This window comes from Rhinolophus sinicus, chromosome 3 (assembly GCF_057876585.1).
Source record: "Rhinolophus sinicus isolate RSI-liver-muscle chromosome 3, RSI-T2T, whole genome shotgun sequence".
NCBI classification, from domain to species: Eukaryota; Metazoa; Chordata; class Mammalia; order Chiroptera; family Rhinolophidae; genus Rhinolophus; species Rhinolophus sinicus.
In genome coordinates this window covers 178,926,715-178,939,345 of record NC_142503.1, presented here as the reverse complement: position 1 = coordinate 178,939,345, position 12,631 = coordinate 178,926,715, and the positions used below count along the sequence as shown (strand labels likewise).

At 46.0% G+C, this 12,631-nt stretch overlaps 1 protein-coding gene across 1 annotated transcript in view; it reads right to left on the bottom strand.

Moving 5' to 3' along the window:
- The window catches only part of FLVCR2 (FLVCR choline and putative heme transporter 2), a 53,372-nt gene that overhangs the window by 2,726 nt on the left and 38,015 nt on the right, over window positions 1-12,631 (bottom strand). Inside the window, exons 4-9 of the mRNA XM_019733702.3 lie at window positions 9,438-9,505; window positions 7,861-7,964; window positions 4,749-4,859; window positions 3,592-3,697; window positions 3,334-3,445; window positions 2,696-2,751 (exon numbers count right to left, since the gene is read on the bottom strand). Coding sequence (XP_019589261.2) covers window positions 2,696-2,751; window positions 3,334-3,445; window positions 3,592-3,697; window positions 4,749-4,859; window positions 7,861-7,964; window positions 9,438-9,505 — 557 coding nt within the window. The remainder of the gene's footprint in view (window positions 1-2,695; window positions 2,752-3,333; window positions 3,446-3,591; window positions 3,698-4,748; window positions 4,860-7,860; window positions 7,965-9,437; window positions 9,506-12,631) is intronic.

The window sequence follows — 12,631 nt, the reverse complement described above, 5'->3', positions numbered from 1 at the left end:
CACCTGCCTCCTCCAGAGCCATCACCTTGAAATCACAGTTAGAAACACAGGTTACACCCCCAATAAATGTTTAAAAAAGAAAAGAAAAGAAACACAGGTTAGTGGGAATGGAAGCACAACCACTGTCTCTGTGGCTGAGAACTACCAACTGGAAGAAAAATGGAAACCCAAACCAAGGGTTTCATAGTCAAGGTCAGTCGTTACCCCCATCCCAGAAGTTCTGTCTCTTTTTACCAAAACTGTACACCTCACTGATTAGAAAGAGCAGCTCTGGCCAGATCTGCCGTGTGCCCTGTCTTCACCTGGCTCTGATAATGAACTTGTGTGCTAATGTGCAGGTCTCACTTCCGCTGACTGCCACGGGCTGTGTAACGATAAGCTGCAGAGAAGGGATGCTCTGTGTCAGCCCTGGCTTCCTTGAGTGTCAGCCCAGCATGACTCTGACCTCCCCATAACATCAGATGCAGGTGAGGTCCAGAGACGCGGAGTGAGTTATCCAGAGACATAGACCGTTGAGAACCATCACCAGACTTGTCGCCTATCCCTACTCAGCGCTATTTCCAGTACTCCATACAGAAGTTGTTGGACTGAGCCAACAACTCCAACCCTGGGTAACAAACTGGTCCATGTGCACAAGGATCTGGCTGCAAGAATAGTGAAATATTGGAACACCCTAAATATTCAACAAGAGGACATGGCCATATATATGTAGACACGAGGTTATAGATTGTAATGGTGTGGAAAGGTTGTCAAGCTATGTGAAGTAAACAAGCAGAGTGGAAAACCAAAGGTGCACAAGCATACCCCTAGAAAACAAACTGAAAAGTAGACTAAATGTTACTAGGTTATTTCTGGGTGCTAAGTTTATAGGGAGCCTTAACTTTCTTCTTGTTTGTCTATATCTGCCAATGTAAACACAGATGATAAACACAGCAAAATCTCAGATCACTGGACACAGCACGTCACATTCCAAATTGAAACTTCTTCACGAGAGATCTATCTATCCCGTTTTATTGCAGGCACCTTTTCCCAGGCTCACTATATAGTTCCCAGAGTTGCCCAGTCGGTCTGTGTCCTGTGCACGGTGCAGGTGGAAGCCCGTCTCCACAGTGGCAATGCCGTGGTCCTCGGCGGCTGAGAGAACAGCATTCCTGCGCTAAAGCTTTCCTTGTCTCCCTAGTGAATTTCCCACCCTCACTCCTCCCTCCACATGCTACCTGCAGCTGCCTGCCAACTCGAGAGACTGACATCAGAGGACAAACAGCAAAGAAGTACGGATGATCACCTGTCTGCCAAGGCATAGCCTCAAAACACTAAATGTTCCTCTTCCCGATATTTTTGCCTTAGAAAACTGGCCAAGATTTGTCAAAGTGATAAACGCAGTGTTGGCACTCGTACACTGCTACAGCAATATCAGTTGGTACTAGTGATCGTTCCTTTCTAGAGAACAGTGTAGCAATACCTATCAAAGTCTGAAAAGAAGTGCATGACCCCTGATCCATTTCTACGGGAAATACTGTGCTTCAGAACATGCACGGAAGAGTCAGCTTCCAGGACGTTAATCACAATGTGGTTTAAAACAATTGGAACAACTTGAATGTCCAGGAACAGGAAAACTGTTAAACCAATCGTGCTTTACCCATAGCATAGAACACTGTGCAGTCATTAAAAGCATGTTGTAAAAGATGAATGAGCTGATGAGAAAGTGTTCACAACAAGTAAAAAAGCAGATAGAACAAGATTACATTTTTATTTTAAAACTATATATATATATATATTTATATATAAAACATATATATCCATATGTGTATATAGACACACACACAGATATACATTACACATGGACATGTATAAGTCAATGCAAAAAAACATCTCACCTCTAGATGGTATTACAGGGTGATTTTAAAATTTTGTACACTTTTCTGTATTTTTCAGTTATTCTTCAAAGAACCTGTATTACCTCTGAGATAAGTTTTGGGTTATGGGGGGTTTTTCGCTTGTTTTTGTTTTTTGAGTTTGTTTATATTTGTTTGTTTTTCAAAGAAATATCCCACTTTTACTCCTCTGATTTGAAATTCCTTTCATTCTGGCTCAGATTTGTTATCTAACATTTTGGTGAAAGTGATTCCCAGCTGATTAGAGCAGAAGGGAAACACTTTGCTGTTCTAGAACATACTCCTGGTTCTCTCCCCTTCCACCACCACCAGCTCTTGCTTCCCAACTTGTCCTTTCAGAATCCTACTGGCAATCTGTTGGCTCCAGTTCTCCATCACCCATGGCGCTGCCTAAGGGGCTGTCACCTGCCAGGAGAAACCTGCCTCGGGGCCACCACCGCCATGGCAGAATTGGTCAAGCCAGGCTGCCACCTTTCTTCTCTAGCCACTAAGCCCATTAACGAGGCAGTGGAACCAGGGTCTCCGGGCTGGACTCAGGATCCAAGGGGTGCTCTAAGGACCAGAGCAGGGAGGCCAAGAGAAGGGAAGGAAGCTGGAAGAGCCCAGGAAACAGCAGCAGAAAAGCAGTGTTGAAACACCACTGAGGAAACTCTCTGAGTGCCATGTTTGTGAGAGTTGAGCTGGTCTCATTGCCAACCACAAAACCAGTCTACCCTGGGATCTCCCCTTCCCCCTACCCATGCCGCCACATCCTCAGCCCGGGACCCAGATTTCAGCCCACGAAGCTCCCACATACTCACATTTTCAGGAGTTTCCTTGTTTGCTTTCTGCCTCCGGAGATCTGCCTTGATGAATGCTGAGGTCGAGAGATCCAAAAGGAAGAGCAAAAGAGACACAGAGTTATCAAGCAGACCAATGGTCAAGTTCATCCAAGAGAGGGAGCCCTCTTTTTCCTAAGGGTCATAGGTATCCCTGACCTACTTCAGATATTCCAGGGAGCTAGGGGCATTGTCACCCAACTTGATAAAGCCTGGAGATCACTGCGGTCCCTGACAGGCAGAAGCCAAGGATGACACTGGCCTTCATTTACAGATCACATATATTTGCCAGCGAGTTGGCAAACATTGCTCTAATCTTCACAATACCCATTTTACAGATTAGGAAACTGAGGTTCCCAGAGGTTGGTCCACTTGCCCAAGGTCAAACAGCTATGGAAGTCAGTGTCATTGTCTGGGATTCAAACGAGGGTCTTTTGTCTCCAAAGCCCCGGTTCATTCCACCAAAACAGGTTATTACCTCCCAAACAGATTTCTTGACAAGTCCTACCCTGTTCTGCATGTGCACCCCTGAGCTGTATGATCAATCATGACACTAAGTCCCAAACTGCCTAAGCCCATGAGCAGACCGAGCCTCATTTCGTCCTAAGGCCCCAACTCACCAGTGAGGGCTGCTCCGAGGGTCAGGAATACACACAGAAAGATGTTCCCGGGCATGGTTCCGTAGTTGTCGATAATCTGGCCCTGGGAGACGGTGAAGATGATCCCAAACACCTGGACAGGTACAAAGAAGACTGGAAACAAGGGCCCAGCCAACTAGCCCACAGGAGAGCTGAGCTGCCATAAAGCAAAGCCTGTGCCAGCCAAGCAGGGCAGGGAACAGAGCCACTGCTACGGAGCCACCATCCAGTAAGGCCTACCTGGGCAGATATGTTGAGGAGACCAGACGACATGCCTTCTGATTCTGGGTATGTCAGCTCCACAGCAAACTCAAATCCCAGTGGGAGGTAGCCAGTCATAAAGAAGCTAAAGGCCAGATGGCAGAAACAAGGTGACGGGGAGTTTCCATACAAGAAGGATGGAGAACCCACCTCCTGCCTGAGAACTCCTTTTCCTGTTTTGTTTCTACCCATCAAGACATGCCAGGCCTTTGAATGATCACACCATCCCCTAGATGGCCATACCAAGGAAGGAGAGATCCCTGCAGGCCAGGAAGTTCATAGGGAGGCTTTGTACTCAGGGGGCTTCTGCAGGTCCCCTGCTTCTACATCCAGCCATCAGTTATAGACAGGCTGAGGATACCTGGAGTTTTCAGCCCTCAGCTGGGAGACCCTGTGTCATGTGTACGCAGGCCCTGTGCTGGGAATGGGAAGTCTCTGGATATTGAACAGCCTCTCGGTGACTCTGGGGCCTGGAAGGAGGAGCTCAGAGTCCTTATTTCCTGCCAGAGAGTCACCAGCTGAGAAGGTCTGCCTGTTTGTCTGTCTGTCTCACACACGAGCTGAGTACCCATGAGAGGGGTACTGTTTCCTACGCTTTCTCATATAACAGGTCTAGAAAACTCCAATTCTAATGTCTTACATCTGCACACTTCTTGCTGTGCTTACATTTGTTATCTCTCTCAATCCTTCCAACAACTCTACAAGGTAGGCCACGCTTATATTCATTGACAGATAAGGAGACTGAGGCTCAGAGCCATTAAGTAACGAGCCTGTGGTCTAATAGATAATCGGCAGCAGAACTGGGATCAGGACCCAGACTTTCTGATTCTAAGACCTGTGTACTTTCTGTGGCCCCATGTTTTCCTAGGCAGAGCTAAAAAGACTCTAAACAAGTCCTAGCCTCCCAGAGGTCTATGAAGAACATACTCCATCCCAACAGCATGGATGGGCTTGGAAGCCCCAGGAGGCCTTCTCAAGTGCTACAATTAAACAAGACCTCTGGGTACCATTTCCATATCTCCACAGAAATCAATGAGAAGGCAGCAAAGGTATCAATATTGCTTCCTAGGATGTCAACAACTCTGGGAGCCATGAGATGGTGCTTTCCAGTTAAACATGTTAGAAGTGAAACTTACCCCAATGTACCAGCTGTGATGAACACTACCCACAGGTGTCCCAAGTTCAAGGTCAATGTGTACACCACCATGCCCACCAGAGTCATGATATATACCACCAGGGTTGTCTCCCTACAAGCAGAGACAAAAAAGTTGAATCATATGCTTTTGCCTTTAATAGAATCATTCACTCATTTGTTCATTCATTTATTCGTTCACTCTACAAGTATCTATCGGACATCGGCTACGTGTCAAGTCTTCTGCAGTGTGTGCTGGGACATCTGCTCTCATAGAGCTTTCTGCCCACGAGGTGGATGGACACTGAACCAATGATCACACAGATAATTATTTAATTACCTAGTGGTTATTACTACAAAGGGTGAGACCAGGAGAGTCTGCAGCCATCTTGCTTCATGTGTGTTCTCCTGCAGAACGCTCACAGCATCAAGCTGCATTTTGACTTGTCATGTCCTACTCACAGCAAGAAGGACACAGCCCTCTCCCTTCCCCATCCCCAGGACAAACATCAGCTGTGGTCACGTGGCAGTAGCGTGCAGGACTATTCCAGAAGCCATCCAATTCTGTGTGTCTGCTTTGCCCCAAGGCCCATGACAATGCTAAGAAGTGATCTAACTTTTAGAGTCTCTCTGTCATCTCTGCATTCTTCCTGTTGCCACTTGCATGAGCAGAGCAGAGCTTTTCCTGCTGAATCTGAACTACTCCACTCCAGACAGCAGGAACTAAGAGAGAACATTCTCCAGCCCTGAACTAAGTGCCTGACTCCAGAGCCAAAGTGAGAAAGTTCCATCCATTCCCCTGTCACGTTCCCTTTTGGTCACCTGAGAAGGACCACCAGCAATGTGTTGGTTTGTTTCAGGCTGCCCCTCCCACGGGGCCCACACATCTCCTCCCACGGGGCCCACTCTGGACTCTGCTGCGGCCCTGACTCCTGCTTGGACCTTCATTCCTCTCCTGTCCTACTTCTTACAGAGAACCAGCTCTGTATATCCCCCTGCCCTCCTGCCACGAACATCAGGACTAGGACAACAAAGGTCTAAAGCTTCACACAGAAATGGGGGGGGGGGGGGCATCAGCAGACATATGTATATTACAGTAATATCAAACTAATACCTATATGTACTGGGTGCCAGGAATTCTGTTATGCATTTTACATGCATTTATTATTTCACTCATCCCTTATAAAAGTCCTGTGATAAATGGATGACTACCCCTTATTTTACAAATGAGGAAACAGAACTCAGACCGGTTAAGTTACTTGTCCAAAGTCACCTGTTAGGTAAATGCAGAGCTGAGCTTGGAACCCCAAGCTGGAATTTGAACCCTGTGCTTTTTCTACTACTGCACACGGGAATGCTACTATACAGTGAGGTTGCAGCTTTGGAAAAGCTCAAGGTCAGAGCCTCTGGAAGATGTCCCTCCCACCTGGTGCTTCCCAGCTGCTGGGTAGACGAGCACCGTCCTTCCTCCACCCTGCTCCCCTCTAGTCCCACCCACCCTGCAGAAAGCAACTTCATGAACACCAGTCTCTCCCGCTGACCCCACAAGCTCATCTTTTGCCATATTTGCTTAACCACAGCTTCATCTTAAACCACTGACCCAGCTAGAAAAACGATCTGTAGTCTCCAAGAGAAAGGGACCTGATTTCCAGCCTCCAAACCAGACAGGACAAATCTGGGAACCTTAAGGAAAAAGAGAACTGGCACCGAAATGACAAGATCACAGAGTTCTCTCATCCTTTCTCTGCCTGGGCAGTAGTGCACGGAGAAGGATGTCTCCTGCTGACTGTAGGATTGACGCCTCCAGTGATGCTAGGAAACTGGTGCCATCTAGATTCTGAAGCGTCTTCCCCAGCCCTTTCACTGTATTTTCATCGGAATCATCTGGCTGCCCACATCCCAATCCAGCCAACATTCCAATCCCTCCTTCTCCTGCCACAGAGCAGGCCCTGGAAACAGAGACAGTGCTGTTCACTGGTTTGGGGATGGCCAGTCCTCACTGCTCTCATGTCTGGCTGAAGCAAGCAATTGACAAATGACAGAGACGAGACAGCCGCCAAGCTCCACCAGCAGTTAACTAAGCCAAGCCAGGTTCCTCAACATGTTCAGCCAGGCGGCCACATCCCCGGTGATGGCCTCAATTGGCCTCTGACTAGGGCAGCCAGAGCGAGACCTGGTCTGACCAGAGCCTCACAGAAGTGGGTTTGTGTGGCAGAGAACAGGTCTGCCACTGTCTGTCGCCTCCAGACACTGAGAACTTTGGAGGCCTTGACAAAGCAGCCCAGACCGCCACCCTGCCCCAGCGCAGGACAACCCTGGTAGCTGCACTGCTGGCCAGCATTAATTGAGCATACAATGCATGCAGAGCACAGAAAAGATGCAATAAGAAAGGAAGGATGTTGGGTCTCTGTTTCCAGTCTTTTCTCTGAGCCTGGCTACTGAATTGAGGCACCCGGGTGTTTTTCATAAATGCAGAGTCCCCCACCAAATTGGCATCCATGAGGGTGGGGCCCAGGAATCCGTAGTTTTAATAAGCATCCTGGATTAGTCTGACATACACTAAAATCTTAGAAAGACTGCTCTGGGCTCTTAGAAATGCACTGGGCATTCAGACCCAAAGCACATCACAATATTTACCAATAATGTCTAAGCAATAATAAAGCAATACTAATAATAATTATCATATTTATTATAAGATAATACACTACAAACCAAAGTAAGCATAGAGCATGGCAATTAACCCTATGGGGTCCAAGAGGGAGCCATGGGAACAAGTCAGTGGAATCACCCCCTCATCTCCACTCCAGGATTTCCACAAACTTTCCAACTGCTGACATTTTCCACATTCATTTTCATTTCTCCCCCATCTGCCCCTTCCATAGCTATTTTGCTATGCCTCGTGTCCCCTATCTCTAATCTCCCTAAGATGCCCACAGGGCAAGTATTATTTCCCTCATTTTACAAATGAGGAAACTGAGGCTCAGAGAAGCCAAATTTAAACTGCCCGCTTGACCACTCAGCTGCCGCACCCAAACCTTTGGAGCCGTACTGGCGAATGAATCTGTCATTTCAAAAGTGGGTCCCCCATTTTCAGTCCAAGAGGAAGAGTCACTTACTTGTAGGCTTTGGACCTATCCAGCCAGATGCCTGAGATCACAGCCCCAAGCATTCCCGAAATGACAATGGTCAAGCCGATTCTTCCAGCGTTCACTTCTTCCCCCTGGGAAAACCACAGCCCCAACAATCAGCCAACGATAGGACAAGACACAGACAGAGTGCAGTCACTATGAGGTGAAGAGGCAAAGTCAAGTAACTCAGGCGCCAAGAGGGCCAAGTCTCAGGAAGTATCAGGTCAAGATGGCCTGCAAGCAGCTGTCAGCAGACAGAAAATCCTAGAATAGCTGCTCCTCCCAACATAACATAACCCCAGATGTGTGTGCGTAACACTGGATGCTGGGATGCACCAAATTCTGTCCTTGACACCACTTTTAGATAGAATTTTTTTTAAACGTAATCCTGACAGCAACTCTTTTATTTATCATTATTCCTATTTCACAGATAGGGAAACTGAAATATGTATAGCCAAGTAATCCTTACTTAGGTGTTTTGAATTATCGGTGCCAGAAGGGATGGGAAAATAACAGTTATATATTTTTGAGCACTTTTTATGAGCCAGGCACCATGCCAAGGATTTTACCATGTTTCCCCGAAAAGAAGACCTAGACAGACAATCAGCTCTAATGCGTATTTTGGAGCAAAAATTAATATAAGACCCGGTCTTATTTTCCTATAAGACTAGGTATAATATAATATAATATAATATAATATAATATAATATAATAATACAACACAACACAATATAATATAATATAATACAACCAGGTCTTATATTAATTTTTGCTCCAAAAGATGCATTAGAGCTGATCGTCTGGCTAGGTCTTATTTCTGGGGAAACACGGTATATCATTATATCATTTAATTCTCATAATTCCCCACCATAACGTTAGGAATCAGATGAAGAAACTGAGGCACAGTGAGATTAACCTACTAGTCTAAGGTTATGAGGCATTTATTAAGTCCAAAGCTAGGATCTGAACTCAGACCTATCAAACTCCAAACCTGGAACCCCTTCCACCTATGTAACTATGAGACCGTGGTCCTTTCATTAAGACGGTTAGACTTTGGGATTCCTGACTCCAGGATAGGCAGTATTCCATTCCCAGCATCCAGCCCGCACTGGTTCTGGACACTTAAAACAACACTTTCAGTTGCATAAGAGTTCAAAATTAAACATTGCTCATATTTTACAAATTAAAGATTTCATGTGATTCTACATGTATCCTCATTCGTATATGTTTACCTACTGTGTGGCCAGGTACCATGCAATATGCTTTACATATACATAACACATATACACACAAGATATTATTTACTTTGCAATACTAAAAATAATCTTTCAATAAGTAATTATGCTTCTTTTGCAGAAAAGAGAATTGGAGCTTAGAGATACTCATTCGCTTGTCACATAGTTTAGTGCCACCAAAGCTGGAGTTGAGACCCAGGGCTGTTGCCTTCCAAATCCTATAAGCAGACCACCATACATAACATGCTGCCTAGAGCGCCCCAGCTCCTACAAAGACAGACTCAGAACCTCATTCTCTCCAGGCCCAGCAGGCTTGGGGGACTCCCTTACCGGGTAGTGCAAGATCACCATACGATTCAGCAGAGTGGACAAGGCATAAAAAGCACCCGTATTCAGACCTAAGGAGGGAGGGAGAAACACAGCATTAGGGTCAGCCTTCTGCCGGGGGCCACTGCTAACTTCTCCCGCCAACAGTTTGGGAGGTCAGAAATCCTCAGCCTTGTTGCCACGGTGAGTGGTGTCCTCATAGAAGAAAACCCGGGGAGTGAGGCTACTCTGCAGTTTTTCTCAACGAAACACTCCAAAACAACCAAAAGGACCATGTGTCCCCGAAAATAAGACCTCGCCGGACCATCAGCTCTACTAATGCGTCTTTTGGAGCAAAAATTAACATAAGACCCGGCCTTATATTATATAAGATCCAATATCATATTATATTACATTATATTGTATTACGTTATATTATATTATATTTATAATTTATTATATTATATTATAACCAGTCTTAAACTAAAATAAGACTGGATCTTATATTAATTTTTCCTCCAAAAGACGCATTAGAGCTGATGGTCCATCTAGGTCTTATTTTCGGCGAAACATGGTAGCAATTGCAACCTATTCTTAGCTGCACACCACTGCCCTCTGATCCCTTTAACCTTGCCTTGGAAACACGGGCTCTGGAAAGTATTACTCCCAGAAAGGAACCATTTACATTCCTCTCTTAAGCTTTGGCTAAGACCTATGGCCTAAGTGGAACTACTGGACACCTTCCACCTCCTCCTGACGACCTACTTCCTCTCCACACAGCTCCAGACCTCGGACCCCTGACACCACTCCCTCTGCAGGTGGTTTCTCACCTCTTTCCCCATCCCTCCTTCAGCTTTCTTCTCAATGTCACACAACATCTTATATTTGAAATCAGAAAGGACCCTAAAGAGCATTTAGTTGACTCTCTTAATTCATTGACTCATTCGACAAATAAATGGAAAACCTAGAAAATACTGTAAGAACCTGTGTGCTTAGAGAATGAGGTCATTTGTCCAAAGCCACACAGTGAGTTGGTAACTAAGATGAGACTGGAACTGACCCAAAGGAGAAAGGGCCTCCTGCCCTCCCTTCCTAGTAACAGTGACGATGATGATGGCGGCAGCAGCACATACTAATGTACCAGACACTATTCTAAGCACCTAACAATCCTCCCAACGACCCTAAAAGGTAGGTAATATTATCATCCCCATTTTATAGATGAGAAAAATGTACACAGTTTAAAAACAAATACAGAGATTTCTCTGTAATGCCCACCAGGGGTCTTTTTAGTTTTAACTAAACATTGAGGCTCACCAGACTACCACTGGCACACTTACAATAGATCCACCTACAAGGGTATAAGACAGGACACAGCTCTCAGACAGGGCAGCCTTAAGAGTTCCTCTTCAGTGGGCCAGTTCATAGAACCCGTTCATCAAACCATACAGAGGCGATTCTCTTTGGCCCCCAAGGTGATGGCTCAGGTGCAGAGAAAGGTGGGTATGACAACAACGCTGGTTTAACACCTGACAGGAGCCACTAGAGTTTATAACAAACAACTCCATAGGCATAGCTTCCAGGGTCCCCATAAAGGACAGGCCTGTGAAAGTGTCACCATACTCAGCAAAGCGCAAAGAATGGCTTCTTACCAGATACGAAAAATTCTCCCAGTCCAGTTGCAATCATTTTTATCACAAGAGGTCATTTTTATCATAAGTAATGTTGCTTAAATGCAGTTGATTTACTCCCTTTATCCGGTTCCCAAAGGAAGGAGATACAAAGTTACCTGAAGTTCAAATTCTCATGCAAAATGGGAAAGGAAGTTTTACTTACCATTCCCACAATCACACAGGTAGCAGGTGGCGGAGCTGGATTTGAACCCCGATTATATGTCTCTAGAGTCCTCGCTCTTCATCAGTCTGTTTTACACCCTCACAACACTGATTCTCAACCATTTCCCCCGCTCAGGTTACTGACAATTTCCTTGCATCCCAACCTCTTGCAGTAGATGACCTCAGGGTTACAACAAGTCTGGGTTCAGTGCCACCTACAGAGTGTGTCGACAAACCAAGTGGGTTGGCAAACCAAGAAGGGTCACCAAATGTCACTACAACTGCCAGGCCAATCAATGGTCATGAGGACTTTGTCGACATAAGAACGTCCAAACCTGTAGAGAACTTGTATAAAAATGTATTTGAGTCAAACAGAAGATATGCCTGGAAGCAAGATTGCAACAGACTGAGAAAAATGCTTCAGAAAATTACAGTTTGCAGTTTCTTTTATGCCTTTGAGATTAAGGAGGGGAGTAAGGAAGATTCCATGAAGGTGGGAGAAAGTAAGGTGGGGATCGGATTATAGGATAGTTAAGATTCTGTGCTCTTTTGAGGGTGGTCACACTTTAGAAGGAGGGGTCTGAAAGGGAGCATTTCAAAGGTGTGTTAACCTAGATGCACAGAAACAATGGACAGGGCTGCTTAAGGCAAAGACAAGCCTTTTAATGAAGAAGTTATATGCCAGGGGCGTGACTACCCACCATGACCTGCCCAGTTAGGAGTTTATGATTAGATTACTTTCCATATAACCCGTTTTTCCTCCACAACTTTAAGGCTCTCAGTAACTTTTTACCCAACAAGCACACCCAACTAACTAACTTTTATATCACACACCCAGTCACTTGGAAATTCCATTCCTGAGTCAAGAGGGCCAATAGGGACATTCCTGAAAAGGGTGGTGGGGTGGAATGTGGGCGGGGAGAAGGATGAAAGCAGCCCCCAGTCCTGCTCCTCACACCTCTCTGGGCCCCTCTCAGCCTCTGGCCAGAGCCTCACACTGCAAGGGGAAAGGGACCCCTCCAAGGTCATGCTCAGCTTCAGGTGGAAAGGCTGCTCTCAGCTTGGGGCCCAACTGGGATGAAGAGGACAGAATCTACAGGAAACAGAGGGAAATTATCCAGGAGGACTGGGAGCAAAACACCCCACCTCAAGCACCAGCATTTCTATGATCCTGGAAAAGGCAGAGGAAGCAGAGTCCTGAGCTGGCTGACCTATGCTATTGAAGCTGAGCACTTTCATGGGGGCTCACGGTAGTGGGTGCCAGATCAGCACCACCTGGGAGCTTGTCAGAAATGCAAATTCCTGACCCCACCCCAGACCTACTGCAGCAGAAACTCTGGGAGGGGACAATCTGTGTGTGAACAAGCCGTCCAGGCAATTCTTACA